The sequence below is a fragment of the Saprolegnia diclina genome (genome assembly GCF_000281045.1).
Source record: "Saprolegnia diclina VS20 unplaced genomic scaffold supercont1.35, whole genome shotgun sequence".
Classification (NCBI taxonomy): Eukaryota; Oomycota; class Saprolegniomycetes; order Saprolegniales; family Saprolegniaceae; genus Saprolegnia; species Saprolegnia diclina.
The window spans coordinates 220,721-239,992 of NW_008246102.1; the positions used below are offsets into that span (position 1 = coordinate 220,721).

Below are 19,272 nucleotides of genomic sequence, written 5' to 3' on the forward strand. Positions count from 1 at the left end.
CCACGTCTTGGCGAAGACCCCCGAGCTTCGAGTCGAGCTGGGCGATTTCACGACGTAAAGCATCTTCCTCCATCGACATGCTCGTCGTTGGCGGCTTCAATGGTGACGTAGCCCAACGCGTCGCGCGGACATCTATCGGCGCCGCAGGTTTGGCGAGCACAACGGGTGCAGTCTTGGTGGGTTCATTGGGCGTCACCTTCTTGACGGGCTCTGTGGGTGGTAGCTTCTTGGTAAGATGGTGGCGACGTCTTGGCGTGTTCCTGGAGCGGGCGACCCAGCGACGGCTGCACCGCCGGTTGAAGAGTGTGCACCTGTGGTGCCGGCACTGCAGACGTGGTGCGTAGAGTATCGGTCGGTTCCGCAACAGTCTTGGTCGTAGCGACGACTTTAATGGGCGCTACCGTCACTGCCGCCTTGGGTACTGTGACGATGGCTGCTTCATGGCCCAACGTGCGCTGTGTCGTAGGATTGAAGAAGAGTTAGCAGCGTCGTGGACGATGCACTCTTCTTTATAAGCCGCCAAGAAGGCTTCGTCGGCGGCGATAGCATCTGCCGTTGTCGCCGTTCGCGATTGTGATCGGTGCTCTACCGTGCGCAAATGTTCGTACTTAAGCGCTTTTGCGACGACGGCGTCGCGGGAGCACTACACTACAGTCGTGATGTCCGTACATCTGCCCTACGATCGAGTGCTCTGGTGGAGTCGCCCAATCACAAGCAGATGACACGACAAGGTCGGGTTTCATTGAAAGGGAAGGGGAAGCTGGCAGTGGGATTGCTGTCAACGCATTTCGGATTCGACCATCACTCGAGGCAATCTTTACAAATCAGAATTTGCTGCATTTTCTACGACGTGCTTTTCTTGCGCGCGATCGTCCAGGAAAGGCGCGGGACTATTGTCGTCTTGCGCTGGTAGCTCAAGCAGCCGCCAGAGAGCAGTTGTTTGAGCATCGTCGTCCACGACAACGACGCATGCGGGATAATATTACTTCTGAGCGTTTTTTAGATGAATCCTGAGCGTTTCAAAAACGGAGGTTTCCTGAGTGAAATTGGGGCGGCCTGAGTGTTTGGAGAGCACTCAATATCCATCCGTCGTGTTGGATGAGTTATGAGTGGGTTATTGGGACAAACGTCCCCTGCACAAATTATAAATAGAGGCACTCCCTACATGTAATACCCCGTACTAAAATGATCCATCTTTTGAATGTATGAATGTATATCCTCGTCTACGGGAGCTACGTAAACTCTTGGCGGACCATGCTGCTGAGCCTGTGCGACGTCACGTTGACTCCTTGCTCGGCAGAGAAAGCGACGACCTTTGCAAGAGCTTGGGCACCGTGCTCGGCGAGGACGCCATCGGTGTAGCGCACTTCCCAGGTCCAGATCGGTCCATTTCGCGGCTTAAGAATGAGGCCGAAGATGAGGCCTGGTCCTTGGGTGCCGTCGCAGCTGGTGATTCTACCTTGGCGCGCAACGACCCAGCCGTAGCACGACGCGGATTTCTCTGTGAACTGCTTGATGAGTCTTGCCTGGCTGAACTTGCCGCGCGATCTGCGGAACCGGTCGAGGCAGTTCACCTCGCGCGCGGGACGTCCGGGGCCCCGGCGCACCGGGACAAGGGTCAACGCCACATCAAGGTCCAAGTCGTCGGTCAGCGACATGACAGCCAAGATGTGGACACATAGCCATCCCGTCGAGTAGTAGCCCTTGCATTGGCATTTAAACTTACGACGGATGATGTAGATCTACGGACACCAGGTAATGAATACGGAATAAGCATGAGTAATAATATCATACCTCGCCAAGAGTCCACGCTCGGTCAATGACTCTTGGGATGGGACCAACGGCTTCGTCGACCGACACGAAATACAGCGACAAAAAAAGCTTCTCCATGTCGTTGAAGTCGGGGAGATGGCCGAGATGGCCCCGAAGAGATTCGCAGAACCTAAGATGATTCTAAACTTGAAATCTTGATACTTGCAGTGGGGATAAGCACCTTTTGACGCGACCCTTGGTTACGGTCATCTTGTTGATGTTGAACGGGCGCACTACGTATTTCCTCGCGTTGACGACGTAACCACTGCCGATGCCTTCGACCGTAGCTGCCGCGTAGTTGCGGGGGTCGCTGGCAATTTCCTCGGCATCGAGCAATTGTCGGGCCGATACTGGTTGGGCACAAATGTTCTTGAAGGGCCCACCGTCGCCATGAGGCAGCTCTATCGCGATAATAGCTACATTGTGTAAATGTACAAATTGTGGGTCCATGCACGTGACATACCGGGAAGGCCGATGTTTAAGACGTGAGCAGTCGACGCTTTGCACTTGACCATGCGCTTGATCGTGCGATGGTGCGCCTCGATCGGGTTTTGGTTGGCCATCACGCCCGGCACATCGCTCGCCGAAACGTGCCACGAGCCCCAGTCATTGGACAGGTATTCGTCTGCAAAAGCTTCGGCGTAGGTCGCTTCTCCTTCATCTGTCCAGAATGCAATGGCGCTCTTCCCAAGGACGTCGAATTGCTTGCTGTTGCGTGCCAGATGGAGCAAATGCAGATGCGGCTTGATCATGGCCTCATACTGCCCATCAACGTTGAGCTTCGAGCGTGTCTTGCGGGCGTTGCGGATGCAATGCGGCCAGCAGTCAAGCGGTCGTGCTTCGTCCCACTCTTCAAGAGCCGCATTTCGGATTGCCGGTGCGTGGTCCATGCAAACGACGTCGGGCGAAAGACGTGCATCGAAAAAGAGTTCGGCTGAGCGAGTCAGCGTCTCATTTAGCTGGGCGTACGCGTGTTGACACTCGGAGCGGACAAAAAGGTACGCCCAAGGCACAAATGACGAGACGCTCTTGCCCTCGCTATAGACCATGCGCGTTGAGCCGACGTCCACCAAGGTCCACTGCCCGAAGTGCAATTTGTACGTCCCGTCGCTCGACACCAAGAGGTCGGTCTCTTGATCCTTGATGCATCGTAGCATGTTGCCCATCAAACCACGAGAGGACGTGACTACCCCAATCGATGTCGCAGGACCACCACGCTCGTCGGCGTACTCGTGGGTAAAAGTTTTGAGAACAATCACTTCGTTTTTGCGTCCGGGCTGCATGCGAGCAATAGCGGGCACCATATCGTCTTCGGACGCTGGGATCTCGTCGCCAAAGAAAGCGACCTTGGATTCGCATCGCTTTTCGTGGGCCCACGCCACGATGTCGGCAAAGTGTTCGTAGTCCCACCCACCAGGCTCGTTGGTGCGAAGATACGCAGATCTGTTCTTGATCTGCATTCTGGTAGGCATGAGGCCGAGAAGCTCGGGGTCTTTGCTGTATTGGCGACATCGTAGACGAATCGGTTGCGGAATGCATGCCTCTCGACGAAAGCGTCCGCTAGTTCACGCAAGGGGAAGCTCCCCAGCTGGATAAAGGGGTCGCGAGCCATTGCAGAGTGTCGTCTTCGAGTTCTGTTCGATAATGAAGCTTGGAGGATGGCACACATCACTGGCGCAAATATAGATCACGATGCACTGGCGGCATTGAAGATCATACATACATCCATATTTCTATATCCATCCTACGGCCAACACATCCGTCCATACAATCATCCATACTCGTATATCTTGGCCGTCGCGTCGTCGGTTTCAGACGCTTTTATAGATGGTGGTTGGCCGCGGACGTGCCGCCATCAGGTGCATACTCGACGACACTCGACAACAGTAGGTCACGGGGCGCATGGAGCGGAGCCAATGTGCCCGCGTTTCGCTTGGCGCCACACTGGTGACAAATTTTTAATTAATATTGGTTTGTCCCGAAAAAGCTCTCGTGTGCAACCTCCTGGCTATGGGCAAAACCTCGAAATGCGCCGATATCTGCAAACCGTATCAACCGCTCAGAGCTCATCCATTTTACGGTTAGTCGTTCAGTTAGCCGTTAAGAAACCGCTCAAGCCGCCCCGATTCCACTCAGGAAACCTCCGTTTTTGAAACGCTCGGGATTCATCCAAAAAACGCTCACCAATAATCCGAACCCGACGCATGCGGGAGCTAGCGCTTGGATCCTCAAAACCGAAGCTCATGTGCCCACCAAAGAAGAGCGCATTGTACATCTCGCCGTTGTCGTCGATGGCCACGTCGACTGTGAGATAGCCCGGTGGAATGTCATCCATGGACACGGTAGGAAACTCCTTGAGGCGCGACCGGAGCTTCCCGTCAAGCATATTGATGGCGCTGTTCTCGCCTTGCCACCGTCCGACTTGATCAAACACGCAGAAGACGCTGAGCCAGCCTCCAATGTACCGTGGACCCGAGTGGCCGCCGAACTCGTGGCAAATTCGGCTCCAAAACCCGACGTCAGGTTGCCCTTTTGCAGCCAGCACAAACTGGTCAAAAATCGGTGCAAGCATTGCCGACCACTCGGTCATACGGTCGCCGTACGCTGCAAGCTTGTCGACGCGCGCGCGAATGTCTTCCCAGTCCTGCACGGTCCCAAGAAGGGTCACGAACGGAATGCCACAGGCGAGACAGGCCTTGTAGGTAAAGTACTTCTTCATGGCCGCCATCAAGACGATGCTCCCAACGATCTTGTCGTCTTCCGTTGTCGTCGAGAAGCATGGGAGCAACCACGCTCTCAGCGCTGGATCCGCAAGGTGCGTATCCATCTGTTGCAGCATTTGCGCGGCAAGATCCGCGACCTCAATCGAGCGCATCGAGCCAGACATTTTCACTGTGAGCTCTTTCTGTCCTTCGTGTCGGACAAAGAGGTGGCGGAGGTCCTCGGCGTGACCATTGACGTACAAGCCAAACTGGATCGTGATTGCGAGCCAGACGTCGTCGGGGCGAATGGAAAGGTTGTGGTGCTGGTTGTACGCTTGAATGGCACCAAAGACAAAGCCACTCTCGCTGTGCACGATGGCGTCCTCGAGAGGCGACGACTGGAGAATGCTCTCGCAGTCTTGTTTCGTGTACTCGAGCAGCGACCGTACTGGGTCGTCGTGCGTCGTCGCGCCCGTGTAAGCAGCGACCATCTTGGTAGAGACTGCAAACGTCGTCATGACAACGAATCGAAAATGACACGACCGAATTTGAACAAGTCCACCGTGGCTGTCTTAGTTGCTGCGCTGGATTGCCTTGCGCGTGTCGCTGGGGCGAACGACATGCATTCCCAACTGGCCCCTTGACAACCTGCCACGTGTACTCGAATGACCACCACTCGTGTGATATACGTGAAAAAGACTCCTCACACATACAGCGCACAAGTATTACGAAAATCACACGTGTGAGAATTGTGTGCTTGTCTGTGCCGGTCGGTTGTTGAGTGCGCGCCACCGTGACGCTAGAGTTTGCATTTGGCCGTTGCTGCCACCATGGTCACGTTCGCAGTGTCGCCGAAACCTGTGAGCGCTAGCAACCAGTACACGACGACAGACAATCCCGTGCAGTCGCTTGTTGAGTTTAATTTCTGCTACGACATTCTCTCGTCGCCGCCCGTCGAGACGCCCGTCGTGCACAGCAAGAGCGGCTTTGTCATGGGCGTCGTTCAAGCATACAGCAACCACCACAACCTCGTGCTTCGTCCCGACGACATTTGGCTTGCGATCATGACCCAGTTTGGCTTGTACGTCAACGGTCACGCCGAGGACCTCCGCCACCTCTTTGTCCGACACGAAGGACAGAAAGAGCTCAACGTCTGCCGTGCTGGCTCGATGCGCGCGGCCGATTTTGGTCCGCTCGTTGATCAAATGGTCGATTTGATGAGCGAGCATCTCGTGGACCCGACGCTGCGAGACTGGGTCCTCCCCGGCTTCTCGACGACGACGCAGACCGACACGATGGTTGGCAGCATCGTCATGATGGCGACCATGAAAAAGTACTTTGCGCACAATTTTCACTTTGGCTGTGGCATTCCGTTCGTGACACTCCTCGGGACCGTGGGCGACTGGCAAAATATCCGCGCGCGCGTCGAGAAGCTCGCGACGTTCGACACGTGCCTCCAAGCGTGGTCGCGCCTCTTGGCGCCGGTCCTGGACCAGTTTGTGCAAGCAGCAAGAGGCCAACCAAACGTCGGCTTTTGGAGAAAAATCTGCCACTGGCACGGCGGGTCGGGTCCCAACTACATAAGCGGCTGGCTCAGCGTCTTTTGCGTCATCAAGCAAGACGGGACGTGGCAGGGCGACGCGCGACGCGTTTGGCTGTCGTCCGGTCGGTTCCTTCTCAATCAGTTTCCGATCATCAACGCGCATGATATTCCGCCGGGATACCTCACGGTCGACGTGGCCGTCAACGACAACGACGGGCGAAAATACGATGCAGTCTTCCTTGCTGGGCACATGAGCTACGGCTTCCTCGAGACGCCCCACCCAGTTGACGTCCAGCCGAGCTGGACCTTGGCCGATGCCATCGGGCGACTCACTGGGTGGCGGGACACCACCGATGTCGTCGTTGCCATCCCCAACGGCAAGACGACAATCGTGCCTGAGCTGCGCTGGGCCATTGCGCTCAAGAACGGTCAACGTTCGTAGTACCATCCGTAGCACAGACGCGCGCTCAGTACGATAGCCGCTTCATAGACCCAGTAACAATTCTGTTTCTCATGGCCGTCGACGCATGTGTTACTAGTAGCGATACCATCGATGCTCGCATCAAGAGATCACTGTTCAGTATATTCCTTTCGATCTTATGATGCGCCTACAAGTCCTTCTTCTCTTCGGGGTCCGTGCGCTCCGTCGTGAGGACGAGGTGCCAGCCAAACTGCGTCTTGACCTTGTGGATCTTGCCCACATCGTCCTCAAACACAACGCGGTCGAACTCGGGGACCATCTGACCGCGGCCAAACGAGCCAAGGGCACCGCCGCCACGCGCGCCGCTGGGGCACTTGCTGTGCTTCTTGGCGAGGTCGGCAAAGAGCTTGAACTGCTCGGGCGAGCCGTCGGCGGTCGCGCTGAGCTGCGTGAAGAGGTCGTCGATCTCGGCCTCCGTGTTGACGAGGATGTGGCTGGCCTTGGCCGAGACACCGCCGCCGCCGCCGCCCCACGACGTCACCATGCCGAAGAGCGCAAAGACGACGAGGACGCTCAAGACGACCCACTTCAGGTTACCGGCCATTTCTTCCCAGACTTGCCACGGGCTCATGGATTGCAGAATGAGCGGCTTTGGCAAGGCAACGTGGCCGACCCTCTCGAAACTCGATATAATAAATTGGCACAGGTTGAGCCTCGAACCCGAGAAATTACCGTCATTTCTAGAATTTACGCTGCGATTCTCCGAAATTTGTCGTCTGCACCAACACTGATCCCGTCGGAGGCAAAAGCAAGCGACATCGATACGACGGCAACGACTCGCATCTAGTCAACGAGACAGCAATACACCTGCTAGACGGAATCCTTGAGCAGGACATACTAGACGCAACGCGTTCGCCTGAGAACCCAAAGCTTCAGGGCACCTCAACATTAAACTGCGCAATCATTGCACTCCGTTGGGCTCTGAAGTAGTAGCCCGTTCCCTACGAAGCTCGTACTACGAAGCATTAGCCTAGATTACATCGACATTGTGTACATATATACGTATACCAATTGCACTCGGCATGCCAGCCTCGTCACAAGGACACGGCATACCCTTGTATTTTTATATTTCCACCCATGCACCACGCGACTTCCGGCGGCTTCAACCTCTAGGATTTAATACTGCATTGCCAGCTTGTATTATTGGTGCGCAATCCGACGAGCATGCTCCAACGAGTCGTCCTGCGAGCCGCGCCGCTGCGCCGATGCGCGCCGATGCTCTCCATGGCTGCGCCGATGGCCTTGCCGCTCATGACGCCGGCGAGGTTCCTCAGCGCCAACCGCACGAAGCGCGTGCCCCTCAACGAAGAGATCCGTGCGCCGGTCGTCAACATCGTCGACGAGGACGGCATCATCCGCGAGGCCGTCGACAAGCGCACTGCCGTCAAGGAGGCCAAGAAGAAGGGCGTCGATCTCGTGCAGGTCGCGCTCGTGCCACCCAAAGTGCCCGGCGCCGCGCCCATCGTGCTCTGCAAGATGTACGACTTTCAGAAGAAGTCGGCGTCCGCGGCCAAGACGGTGGTCGAGAACCGCATGAAGGGCGACAAGGACGTCGAGTACAAGGCCAACATCGCGGCAAATGACGAGCTCGTCAAGAACAAGCGTGTCCAGAACTTCCTCGAGAAGGGGCATCCCGTCAACCTCAACATCTCATGGGGCAACCGCGTCGAGCGCAAGCCGCTCGGCCTCGAGCTCTACGACCGCATCCTTGCCTTCATTGAAGCGCCATACGTCGTCGGCAAGTTCAAGGTCACAAACCATGGCGCCCGCGCCCGCCTGAACCCGACCAAGCGCGCGACGGCCAAGTCCACGGAGCGAGATGACACGGTCAACGAAGCGTAGAACTTGAATCTGATTGTACATACTACACTACACTGTACTGTTGGCGGTCACGATCGTCTATCTACCTTGGGCTTTGCTGGTACGAACCACGAGCCTTACGTTTGGTTTACGGCGAGCGTATCGCAACGACGTTGGAGTAGAGTACGAAGTACTCTATGGTTTCACAACGTAGGATTGCGTCGGCGGTCGCTGTGTACGTACTCGTAGCGGCTCGTCGCTGCGCCCTGACAGCAACGAGCCAGCTTCCAAGCTAATGTGTATCCTAGCGACTAGACTCGTGCTGTTCCCGGTTCTCTTGAAGGTCCTCCTCCACTGTGTCTGCTCGCTGCTTTATTCCCCTTTACGGAGCTGGGTGTCGCAATAACCAAATCAGAACGTGCAAGCTCCCATCATCGCTTTGGATTGGCTCGTTTGATTCTCCAGGGGTCATACTTACACTGCCCAGTAGCACAAGAACCATGATCCAGGCGGCAAGACGACAAAGACGAGCTTTGACATCCTCGGCAGCGCGTTGGCTACGCTCAACGTCGCCATGACGTCGCACTTCATTTCCGATCACCTCGACATCGCGTCGTCGATGCCGTTGGCGACCGTCGCGCATTGGCTGCACGCGACATTGACGACCGTCGGCTGGGAACCGTTGGCAAAAGCGATGGCGACCATGCTCACTCGGTGGCGCATGTACGCTTTGGACCGTCCGCTCGGCCATGGCTACCGCCTCGTCGCAAGCTTGGCCGGCGTCGCGGATCACCCCGTTTGCCCTCGACTGGACCTTCCGTTTGTTTTGGAGCTCATCAAGCTATGCTGGACTGTCATCACAACGGACCTTCCCGCTCCGGGTGACCTTGGAGACTGTCATGACGCGCGCGGGTGCATTTCGTCCGTCTTGCTTCTCGAAGCACACGTCTTGTCGGGCAAAGGTTGGTTCACAAACACGCTCCCGACGATCTTGTGCATCGAAATCGACACGTACCTCCTCCCGGCCAACACGATCGAGCGTCACGTCGCCTACTGGATGCAGCGCGAACCGTTCGACGTTGTTGCGCCGTCGTTGGTGAGCGCAACGAAGCGCAACCCGCAGCTGCGAATCAGCAAGCGCCGAGCGGCGCTGGCCGATGCGCTCACCAGAATCTCCAGCAAAAACATGCGCAACGTGTGGGGCTTCGCAAGCGCTTTAGCACTCGTAGCGCAGCCATGGCCAACGACGATGCTTCAGAACCTCTGGGAGAAGATGGTCCTGTCGTTGCTCCCGGTGCTCTTTTCGACTCTTGTCACGCACGACTTGCCTTCGGTCTCAGGCCTCTCGGACGTCCTCATGGACGCTGCCCAGGCCTTTGAACTGCCGCGCTACCAGCGCCGGTTGTTAACGCGCAATTACGGCGCGTCCTCGCCGCTGCGAGGTCCAGTGCCCACGTGCAGCTCGACCCGTCGCGTTCTCGATGCCCTCGAGTACGACGCGGAGAAGCGGTCGGCGTTTGTCGACATCTTCCTTGCTGCAACGGCCTCAAAGCCCGAAGCCAACACCGTCTTCCGCAACCTTGAGCTTCGAGAGTCTGCGTTCGACGTCTGCCTCGCCAAGGCAGGTCTCGAGCGCCTCCCGAACACACCGCTGCGCGGCTCCAAGATGCCCAAGCTCGGTACCCTTATTCTCAGCGAAGTCGATATGTACAACTTCACGGCGAGTCTGCATCGAGTCGTAACACTCCGAGCCTCTGAGGCCAATGATGCGGCCATGCGTAAGCAGTTCCAGCGACTCGTCGATCGCCCGAGCCCAACGACCCAACGACACGATGAGACACATTATGAAGGCGCATGGGGCACACGAGCACTCCTAGTTCGCTTTGCTAGAGCTTTCATAATACAATTGTTTCCGTTTACCCGAGTCCTTTCTCAGCAGGTTGGTCGAAAACCCGCTCGGTCGGGTATAAGGTCTGCAATTACTGCTGCCGGTAGGCTGAAGCTCCCACTTACCCCAAGCGTTGCGAGCGACCAGCATAATTGTGCATCACGCTTTACGCCTACTAGAGCTCGGCTGTGTCCAGTAGGGCTCAGACTCGTTGGCCCTCTCTGTTCCAATCTGGGTACCATTTCCGGCAATGCTCAACGTGAAGCATTTCAAATGGTCGCTGGACATGGTGCCACGTCATTCCACATGTCGTAATTTCACACTTTTAAATGCCACCCAGTTTCCCACGTGTGGTCATCCGGATACCGTACCTGACGATGCAATTGAAGCGCAAAGATGGTCGATGCGACGGCGCGTGGTTCTTGTGGACCTCAATACTACGGTGTAAGACTGGTATGGCTGCCGTGCTGCAGTGAATAGAAATCTCCGGAGGAAAGAAGCGCGCGCCCCGGCGCGATGCCCAAGCGACCTTCATGGTACTGTGTTTGCCTCTCGAACCGCCGAGCCGTCGGTGCCCGTGATAGCCGAGACGACCACTTTAACGACGTTGGCGGGGGGCGAGTCGTTGAAAGTCGCGCTGGGCGGGTCATCGGTCGCTCGGCGGGTGGTCTTGAAGGCGTGCTTCGGGATAGGGTAAGCCGGGACGGTCTCACGGACATCGACGTTCTCAAACAGGTGCGTGATGGCCGTGATGGACGAGATGCCAATTGACGAACTGGCGCCACGGCTCTGGGTCATCGGCTTCTTCTTCTTCTTGGCGCCCGCGTCGACGGTGCGCGGGGATGCGCAGGGCGTTGCTTTCGTCCTGCCATCGTGGTGGTACTTCTGCGACTGTGAAAAACACCACTTGGTCAATGTATGTTTCCAATTGGACCAATCACCGCAAGCCATTTTGGTAACCGTTGAATAGCGCGATGTGATTGGCGCCTCGGCGATCTTGGGGCGACGGACGGCGATACGACCGACACGCTCGCCTCGCGCCATGTCGTTGTGGTACGATGGTAGGTTCACATCGTCTATATGGAGGGCGATGCCCGAAGGGTGAAGGTGCCTGCGTTGAGGCTGCACTGGAGCCAGTGGCGTTCGACGGCGTTTACATCCGGATACGAGCTCCGTCGCTGGCGTCGCGGTCGAAATCCTAGCGATTTTTTCGTTGAAGTCGTCAGTCACTCTTCGCCATAACGTGCTGGAAAGTATCGTTCAAGGGTGATCGCTGAACGAGCGATGCAAGCTTTTGCGACGGACGAGCAAGCCCGGAGCGCGCTGGGCCTAGGCTCTTCGAGTACACGCAAACAGTAGGCACCTTGGCGCCTCCTTGAAGTTATGCCCACTGTGTTACAGTGCCATGCAGAGAACGGGTGATTGCAATGCATCGAGGCCCATGCACCTCGACGACGTCGTCAACTCGCTCTTCTGATGCATGTATCACATGCAACACTGCTCAACGCCGAACTTCACCAAGGAATCGATGCATTGCATTTTCGTTCATCGAGATGTGGGCGTTGGAGCGTTGTCGACGATTGTTGAAAGCTCTTTCAATCCAAATCACAAAAGCGACGAAGTTCTTGTCGCAGCACTTGAAACTTTGATCACAACTTCGAGACGTTGGATTTCCAGCAGGATAATTCGAGTTTGTCGACTCGATTGGGTGCAAAGGAATGCCCACCGTCGCACGCGTCGATACCGATGCTCACCTCAAGAGATTTGCGCTGTGGATCCTAACCTTTTGGACAGACGCTGTCTCTGCAAACCCTATTTTGACATTTGGCTTTGTGGCCGGCCCCAGTCTTTCTTATGGGCACTCACTGCAGTGGAGCAACGCCCCGTCAAGGGATTAGAAAGCGTTTGGCGATCCCATCGGGTAGATGCCGCTTCAATCTACCCTACAGATTCATTCGATGTCAAGCGCTGGTTCGTTGCAAACGGCTACTTGTTGATGATCCATCTTGCTTGGTATTGGCATGTGACGGGAGCTCGAGTCGGGCTTTGGCACGCGAGAGTCGGGGCTCTATGATGCCGTTCGAGTTGCTATAGCCCACAAACATCATCGTACACAACAGCGTCCGATGCATCGGGTGCTCAATGTACGTGGCAGTGCAACAGCCGTGGGAATGTATCAAGTTTCAATAGCGATGTATCAAGCACGCACTCAACCCAGTAGTGCAACGGCGACTCTGCGGCGAGATGGCGCATCGAAAGTAAGTTTGGGTGGTGTAGACCTTGAGATGAATGTGTGGAAAATCGACAGTTGCGATGACAAGTGGATCAACGTCCTCCGTCTTGAGCAACCGTTTTTGTCAAGTACAGAGCTGCTTCGATCACCTCGTGGTAAGGCGTACGCAGATCTCGAGCTGACCATGTTCCCTACGAACTGCGTGTGCACGAGCAGCGGCTACATCCCACTGACTTCTTGAGTAAAAAGGATCGCTGAGAAGTGCTTTGCAAGGAGGCCTTTTCATTTCAAACGTTGAAATACGGCACGACTGCTGCGCGTCAATGTGGCGACACGTGTGGGCATCGAAACTGATGCGGTTCTTGGGCTAAAAAGCGAGGAGCGAGGACGTCGGCGTTCTCTCCGCGACAGTCAGCTCGCGCACGGTTGACGCTGTGTCGCCGGCGCCACCGGACGTTGTCGCGTCTGGGCCGACGATTGTCGACGTGGCGCCTTTGGTTCGCTTGGTCGGGCCCAACGACGACGTCGGCACTCTCGCCGCGACGGTCGTCTCGCGCACAGTTGACGCCGTGGTGCCGGCGCTACCGGACGTTGTCGCGTCCGGGCTGACGATTGTCGACGTGGCGCCTTTGGTCCGCTCGGTCGGGCCCAACGACGACGTCAGCGTTCTCGCCGCGACGGTCGTCTCACGGACGGTTGACGGCGTGGTGCCGGTGCCACCGGGCGTTGTCGCGTCCGGTCCAACGTTTCTCGGTGCGGCACCTTTGGTCCGCTCGGTCGGGCCCAACGACGACGTCGGCACTCTCGCCGCGACGGTCGTCTCGCGCACGGTTGACGCCGTGGTGCCGGTGCCACCGGACGTTGCCGCACAGGTCGAAAACTGGAACGCGCACAAGAGTTTGGCGTACAACGTTGACGGTGTTGATTGCTCGATGTGCATCGAAGCGAGACATGCGGTCGCTCTCTTCACGTCACTCTTTGTCGCTTTGGTGTACGTCCTGCATCAACGTTGTGCGCCTCATGCATCGTTGCGTAGGGTGCTTGAAATCGTGATGATGCGGCAGCTCAAATACTGCCGCTCGACAGATTTTTCCGGTAGACACCTCAGGTTTGTAATGGCCTCTACGACTTGGATCATAGATACGCTCAACACCGCCGCCGTCGCTGCCGCCACAGGTAGGCTTACGTCCATCGTGCCAGTCGTCTATGCCAGCGCTTTCGCTGCCATAGGGCCTGCACGCGTTCCGGCGCCAGCCACCCACGACGCTCACTGCGCTGTCTCTCGCATGGATTTGCATTTTATCCTACGTTTGCTGACTCATACACCATGCCCCACAGATTGATGTCGCCGCAGGCACGTCTCGTCGACTACAGGTACCTCTGGGGTGACGCAGTCGACGCCAATGATCACCGCTGGCTGTGGCAAAAGCTGCTCGTCGCCGTCGACAAGCTCGAGCCGGCCGAAATCAACTTGCGATTCAAAGCACTAAAGTGTTGCTTCGAACCAAGCAGCGCCTGGAGACCCTGCATACGCTCGGCAGCCAGGAGCAGCAGCCGGCCGCCACCTTGGCCTCGCTGCCGCAAGCCTCGCTCGCTCAAAAGAGCCGACTGGAGAGCCTGGGCCGCCATGTCCAATCGCGTTGCTTCTGTGGCCGTCGTGCCCGACGCTGGGGTTGGAAGTAGCATCCCACTGGTAGCATCCGACGCACTTCGGTGTGGTCGACGACGGCCGCCTGCGGACTGGAACATGCACACCTCGATGTTTGCTGCGCGAGGCCAGCAACAACGCTTGCTCGATGGACAAGGTGCGAAGTGAGCACAAAAGCTCATCGCTCAAGAGCTGCGAGAGATCGAGATAGGACAAATCCTAGCATAGTTCAACTGTTGTGTATTACGACTAACCTACTTTACCGGGCGGATGACAAGAGTAATATCTTCTTACTCTTCGGCGCCCTGGGGCTCTTGGCTGCGGCCCATCTGACGGCCTGCCCGCATGACCTCGTCAACGAGCAGCAGTTGCGTCGCAAGCGCCGAGGCCAAGTGGATAAACTGGCGCTTCACGCGGTAGTTGTCCAAAACGCCTTCCGACAGCGGCAGCATCGGCTCGCCCGAGAAGAGGTCAAGGCCCACGGCCTTGCCCGACGCCTTGTGCTCTTCGAGGCACGCCAAGAGCGCGTCCTGAACGTCGAGACCCGAGTTTTCGGCGAGCACCTTGGGAATGACCAGGAGCGCGTCGGCAAACGCCTGGACACCGAGCTTGGCACGGCCCTTGACCGTCTCCTTGAACGCGTAGAGGGCCTGGTGCGCAGCAAACTCAAAGGCGCCGGCGCCGGGCACGACGCCGTTGTCTTCGATCGTGTTGTTGACGGCGCGGATACCGTCGCGGATCGCGTCCTTGATCTGCGCAATCGTGTGTTCGTTCGGGCCCTTGATGAGAATCGAGCACGACTGCGGGTGGCGCACGTCCTCGACAAACGTGTAGTGGTCCTCGCCGAGCGTTTGCTCGTAGACGCGGCCAGCGTACCCGAGCATGTTGGGCTCCATGTCGTCGGTCGAGTTGATGGCCATGCCGCCGCAAGCGAGCGTGAGGCGTTCCATGTTGCGGCGCTTGGCGCGGCGGAGCGCGAGGATGCCCTCCTTCGCGAGCATGTCGAGCGAGAGCGGGTCAATGCCCTTCTGGTTGATGATGACGAACGACGCCTTGTTCTCGTCCGTGCACACGTGGCGCTTGAGCTCGATGATCTGCTTGACCTTGTCGTCGGTGAACTTGCGCTCGGCCTCGACCATCTTCTCGCGCTGCTCGGCGCTGTTGTAGAAGAAACCAGAGTTGACCTCGCTCTTCTCGTACTCGAGCGAGACGTTGCACGTCATGATGAAGCAGTTCTCGAGCTCCGTGGGCATGTCCGGGTGGCGCGACCCGTGGTCCAAGACGAGACCCTTGATGAGACGCGTGTCGGCCGCGCTCTGGTGCACCATCTAGTTGCATCGAAAGACGTTTGAGCTTGCGGCAAGGCGAACGAGGCTCGAGACGTACGTGCATGATCTCGATCATGTGCAGGTCGATGGGGCGGCCGGGCGTCGCAATCGTAAGGACAGCGTCCGTGACGATCTCCGTGAGCTGATCCGCGAGCTACAGCAACGATAAGTATCTGATGAAGACAGTCAGACGACGTACTTGCTGGTCGAGCTTGGTGCGGAGCGACGTGCGGGCCACGCTGGCGAGGAGCTCGCGGTCCTGCAAGATATCCTTCTTCTCAACCTGTCCGCGCGCATGAGCCATGATGGTATATTGCATCCACGAGTACCTTGATTTGGTCCAAGACGCGGAGCGCTTCTTCGCGCGCAAGCTCAAAGCCTTCGGCGAGCACACGCGGGTGGAGGCCGTCCGAGAGGAAGCGCTCGGCCTGCTTGAGGAGCTCGCCCGTGAAGAGCACGGTCGAGGTGGTACCGTCGCCCGTGATGTCATCCTGCGCCGTCGCGGCGCGAGCAATGACCGCGGCCGTCGGGTGCTGGATCTGCATCTCGTGCAGGAGCACGTTGCCGTCCTTCGTGAGCTTGATCTGGCCGGCGCCGCCCACGAGCATCTTGAGCGTACCGCGCGGGCCGAGGTTCGACTTGAGGACGCCCTGGAGGCCCTTGGCCGCGCTCACGTTGACGAGGAGCGCCTGGGAGCGGGCGACGACCTCGGCGTTGGGGTTGACTGTGCGGACGCTGGACATTGGAAAGCCAAAATGCAAATGACCAATACTTTAATCGAGTCAAATCCCATTCGTGGTCCCGCCGCCCAAAAAAAGCCAAAAGCCTCCGTCTTCTGATAGGATGGGGTATTGTGAGATAGAGGTTTCTCGACAGCGGGTCGCCCGGATCGTCGCCGCCTGCCATCGTGCGGCCGCGCGCCGTCGAGATCGGTCCAATGTACCATACCATGCCATGGGCCATGGGTACATGTGCTATGTCAAGCAGCCTCGACGTGCGCTCGTGCGGCGTCGAAGGCGAGGAGCGGACGACGCATGGCGCGCACAATGCGGCCGATGAAGTCAACAACGCGACCCGCGTACCTACGCTGCTGGCGCCTCTGTCAACCATGGACAGGATCATAACGTGCATTGCATCGTGCAATCGTAGCACTGAGCGAGAACTACGGTGGACATGCTCGCGCGCCGCAAGCAAGAAGATCGCAAGACGCAGTATTCTCGCAATTTTGCAGATGACAGGACGAGCTCGATGTTCAACAACGAGCTGCATATACATGACCGAACGTAGCACAAGCAGGTCGTAGGACCGGCGATAGCGGGCGAGACATACGAGGATGGACAACACAACAACATCGACACCATGAGCTCACATTGCCTTTTGTAACTTGACGAGGGTGCTACAGCGGCAGGTGCGGGAACTTGATGGCTTTGATGACACCGTCCTTGCCACATGCGAGCAGCGACACTGTGTTGAGCCACTCGATCGCATGGATGAGCCCTTGCTGTGTATCGGTGCGAGCGACGACGTCGAGCGTCTCGAGGTCAACTACGTACACGGTGCTCTCAGCGACGCACGCGGCAAAGCGGCCGCAGACCTTGAGATGCGGGATCCACTGCGACGTCTGCAGTGCAACGCTCTTCGTTGCTTGCTGCGCTCGCTCGCTCTTGGTGCTTGCTGCGTTGCAATAGACAAAGAGGTGGCCGTGGCCTGTGGAGGCCACGAGGTGCCCGGCGGCGGAGACCTGGAGCTGGTAGATGGCAACGCCCGCGTCGATCGTGCGCAGCAGATGCAAGGTCGTCGCGTCAAATAGGTGGATCGTGCCGTCGTTCGACGCGCTCGCAATCACAGTGTCGTCGACTTGCAGGATGCTCTGCACCGTCTTGCGGTGGTAGCTCGGAAACGTGTGCAGTGGCGCGCCGCTGGCATCATACTCCAACGACCATACCACGAGCGATGCGTCCGAGGCGCCGCTCCAGCAGCGCAATGTTGGGAGGCGGAGCAGCCAGCACGATACGTACCCGCGGTGGCCCTCCAGAACACGAAGGCAGACATATGCCTGGAGGTCCCAGAGCCGCAGCGTGTGGTCTTCGGAGGCACTCAGCGCGGTTATGGCGTTGACGAAAGCAACCTTGGTGACGTGCCCGCTGTGGCCATCGAGGCGCTTCCGGAGGCGAAAGTCCTTGGCGCAAAGCCAAACGCCAATCGTATGGTCGTGCGAGCCCGAGAGCAGGTGCTCTTTGGAGAGAGCGACCGCGCAGACTACGTCCTTGTGGCCTTTGAGCACGTGGTGGCAGTTGAACGAGCCGCGCGACCAAATGCGCAGCGTCATGTCGATCGAGCACGAGACAATGTACCGATCGTCCGAGGCGAGGAGCGCGCAGACACCGCCCGCGTGCCCGTAGAGCGTCTGCGAGACGCATTTTCCGAGATCAGGCGTCTCGGCCGCAGGCGGCAATCGCGTTGAAGAGGACGAGGGCGACGAAGCGAGGACCGTGGGATGGGGCGACGTCGATGGTTGGTTGGCGACGGGCACTACGGGTGTGAGCGACGACGATGCTGACGTCATCGGGACGCGGGCCCGCTTGGTGCGCGGCCGGACGCCGGCAGGGCGATTCCAGCGCAGTGGGCTAACGCCAAACCACATCACACCGCCTGTCTCGTTGTCGGTTTCGAATTTGATAGTGTACCGGTGGCCCGTTTGGCGCTTGTTTCGGGTGTTTGTCGTGCACGAACCTGCCACTTGCTTGACAGGCTGGTAGACGCTTCGAGTCCATCGGTCGACAGGTTTCCTCATCGTTCTGCGCATCTGGATAGGCGGCAATCGAGATAGCTACAACGGTATCGATCAAGACTGGCGAGCAGAGACAAAAGTCTTTGGCCCTTTGCACTTGGACGGGCCGATGTGGGTACCTTCTACGTATCGAGTAGAAGAAGCGCCATACCTTGTTATGCTCCCTCTGCGTTGGCGTGCGAACAACACCTCCACGGAAACGACGGCAGTTGAGCTATGAAATATACCTGGTACTTTTGAGCGTCGACTGCGTTGAAGGGCGTCGCGCTCGCTTCTCGACTACTACTAGTAGTAGGTAAGAGAAGAGACCTGCAAGTATACGATTCACACTGTTAGCTCTGTAGGAACCCCACTCGTGCTGTTTCCGGTGTGGCCACAGCATCGGCTTCTTCCTCTCGATGCATACCGGTAGCATTCGGTCGGCGCAGGATATGCCAACCGCCAATCAGAGCTCACAGGTAACAATCGTTGCCGCCGATTGGCTCATTTGATTCCAAAGCTGTTCTTTGTCTTTGCACCCATCGCCAGTAGCTATCGCCAGCAGGAAGGGCTTTTCATTTACTTTCACATTCCTGCCTTGGCTCACGGGTCGGTGCCAACCTTGCGACGCTGCCCACTCGCGACGGAGCAAGAGAATTCGCTTCTTCTGCACGAGCCAGAGGTACACAGGAACGATGCCTGAACGAACACGCCTCGGCTGCGCTCTACATGACGCTGTTTGTGCCAGCTTCACGTATCCGACCAAGTCATCAAGGCACGAGGCCTTGCGCGCGCTGTGTGACCAAGAGCCCGTAGCATCTGCCACGCATACACCAAGGTAGTCCACTCATGAAATGCTCGAGGTCGATCTCAAGCAGCTAGCGCAGGGCGGTGGAAGCCTTGGCGCATGGATGCGCATAACCGCCATGGACCTTGAAGACCGTGGAGATGGCGTTCGCCTGTCATTCTACGGGTACGGCGAGGTGTGAGCCAATGGAAGACCACACCTGCCACCACCACGGCCGAGGCGGCGACGCGGACCACGGCGACAGCTTCCGCGGCCGCGC

General features: G+C 57.7%; 8 protein-coding genes across 8 annotated transcripts; 3 read left to right on the forward strand and 5 right to left on the reverse strand.

Moving 5' to 3' along the window:
* Window positions 1-1,232: 1,232 nt before the first annotated feature.
* On the reverse strand, window positions 1,233-5,032 carry SDRG_10435 (hypothetical protein; the record flags this gene model as incomplete). The annotated part of the gene is made up of 5 exons (XM_008616424.1): window positions 1,233-1,742; window positions 1,795-1,942; window positions 1,994-2,228; window positions 2,276-3,266; window positions 4,010-5,032. 5 exons carry the CDS (start codon window positions 5,030-5,032, stop codon window positions 1,233-1,235), a joined length of 2,907 nt encoding a protein of 968 aa, XP_008614646.1.
* A 210-nt stretch (window positions 5,033-5,242) lies between these two features.
* Window positions 5,243-6,580, forward strand: SDRG_10436 (hypothetical protein). Its single transcript, XM_008616425.1, has one exon. The coding sequence runs from the start codon at window positions 5,345-5,347 to the stop codon at window positions 6,497-6,499; it is 1,155 nt and encodes a 384-aa protein (XP_008614647.1). The 5' UTR covers window positions 5,243-5,344; the 3' UTR covers window positions 6,500-6,580.
* A 39-nt stretch (window positions 6,581-6,619) lies between these two features.
* Window positions 6,620-7,176, reverse strand: SDRG_10437 (hypothetical protein). The gene has a single exon (XM_008616426.1). The coding sequence runs from the start codon at window positions 7,107-7,109 to the stop codon at window positions 6,666-6,668; it is 444 nt and encodes a 147-aa protein (XP_008614648.1). The 5' UTR covers window positions 7,110-7,176; the 3' UTR covers window positions 6,620-6,665.
* Window positions 7,177-7,675: 499 nt separating this feature from the next.
* SDRG_10438 (hypothetical protein) lies at window positions 7,676-8,456 on the forward strand. Its single transcript, XM_008616427.1, has one exon. The coding sequence runs from the start codon at window positions 7,703-7,705 to the stop codon at window positions 8,378-8,380; it is 678 nt and encodes a 225-aa protein (XP_008614649.1). The 5' UTR covers window positions 7,676-7,702; the 3' UTR covers window positions 8,381-8,456.
* A 456-nt stretch (window positions 8,457-8,912) lies between these two features.
* SDRG_10439 (hypothetical protein) lies at window positions 8,913-10,080 on the forward strand (the record flags this gene model as incomplete). The annotated part of the gene is made up of 2 exons (XM_008616428.1): window positions 8,913-10,017; window positions 10,064-10,080. 2 exons carry the CDS (start codon window positions 8,913-8,915, stop codon window positions 10,078-10,080), a joined length of 1,122 nt encoding a protein of 373 aa, XP_008614650.1.
* A 2,641-nt stretch (window positions 10,081-12,721) lies between these two features.
* On the reverse strand, window positions 12,722-13,490 carry SDRG_10440 (hypothetical protein). The gene has a single exon (XM_008616429.1). The coding sequence runs from the start codon at window positions 13,397-13,399 to the stop codon at window positions 12,827-12,829; it is 573 nt and encodes a 190-aa protein (XP_008614651.1). The 5' UTR covers window positions 13,400-13,490; the 3' UTR covers window positions 12,722-12,826.
* Window positions 13,491-14,309: 819 nt separating this feature from the next.
* Window positions 14,310-16,195, reverse strand: SDRG_10441 (T-complex protein 1 subunit zeta). Its single transcript, XM_008616430.1, has 4 exons — window positions 15,765-16,195; window positions 15,635-15,718; window positions 15,494-15,589; window positions 14,310-15,435 (listed from the first exon to the last, which is right to left on the reverse strand). Exons 1-4 carry the CDS (start codon window positions 16,176-16,178, stop codon window positions 14,398-14,400), a joined length of 1,632 nt encoding a protein of 543 aa, XP_008614652.1. The 5' UTR covers window positions 16,179-16,195; the 3' UTR covers window positions 14,310-14,397.
* Window positions 16,196-16,786: 591 nt separating this feature from the next.
* SDRG_10442 (hypothetical protein) lies at window positions 16,787-18,101 on the reverse strand. Its single transcript, XM_008616431.1, has one exon. The coding sequence runs from the start codon at window positions 18,077-18,079 to the stop codon at window positions 16,832-16,834; it is 1,248 nt and encodes a 415-aa protein (XP_008614653.1). The 5' UTR covers window positions 18,080-18,101; the 3' UTR covers window positions 16,787-16,831.
* Between the last annotated feature and the right edge of the window lie 1,171 nt (window positions 18,102-19,272).

What these genes read in the sequence shown, in the direction of transcription:
- SDRG_10438 (XM_008616427.1), top strand. Translation starts at nt 7,703, where the DNA reads ATGCTCCAACGAGTCGTCCTGCGAGCCGCGCCGCTGCGCCGATGCGCG.
- SDRG_10440 (XM_008616429.1), bottom strand. Translation starts at nt 13,399, where the DNA reads ATGCACATCGAGCAATCAACACCGTCAACGTTGTACGCCAAACTCTTG.
- SDRG_10436 (XM_008616425.1), top strand. Translation starts at nt 5,345, where the DNA reads ATGGTCACGTTCGCAGTGTCGCCGAAACCTGTGAGCGCTAGCAACCAG.
- SDRG_10442 (XM_008616431.1), bottom strand. Translation starts at nt 18,079, where the DNA reads ATGTGGTTTGGCGTTAGCCCACTGCGCTGGAATCGCCCTGCCGGCGTC.
- SDRG_10437 (XM_008616426.1), bottom strand. Translation starts at nt 7,109, where the DNA reads ATGAGCCCGTGGCAAGTCTGGGAAGAAATGGCCGGTAACCTGAAGTGG.
- SDRG_10441 (XM_008616430.1), bottom strand. Translation starts at nt 16,178, where the DNA reads ATGTCCAGCGTCCGCACAGTCAACCCCAACGCCGAGGTCGTCGCCCGC. An exon ending in GCGTCTTGGACCAAATCAAG is followed by an intron (nt 15,719 to 15,764) that starts GTACTCGTGGAT and finishes GCGCGCGGACAG; the next exon opens with GTTGAGAAGAAGGATATCTT. An exon ending in ACATGATCGAGATCATGCAC is followed by an intron (nt 15,436 to 15,493) that starts GTACGTCTCGAG and finishes CGATGCAACTAG; the next exon opens with ATGGTGCACCAGAGCGCGGC.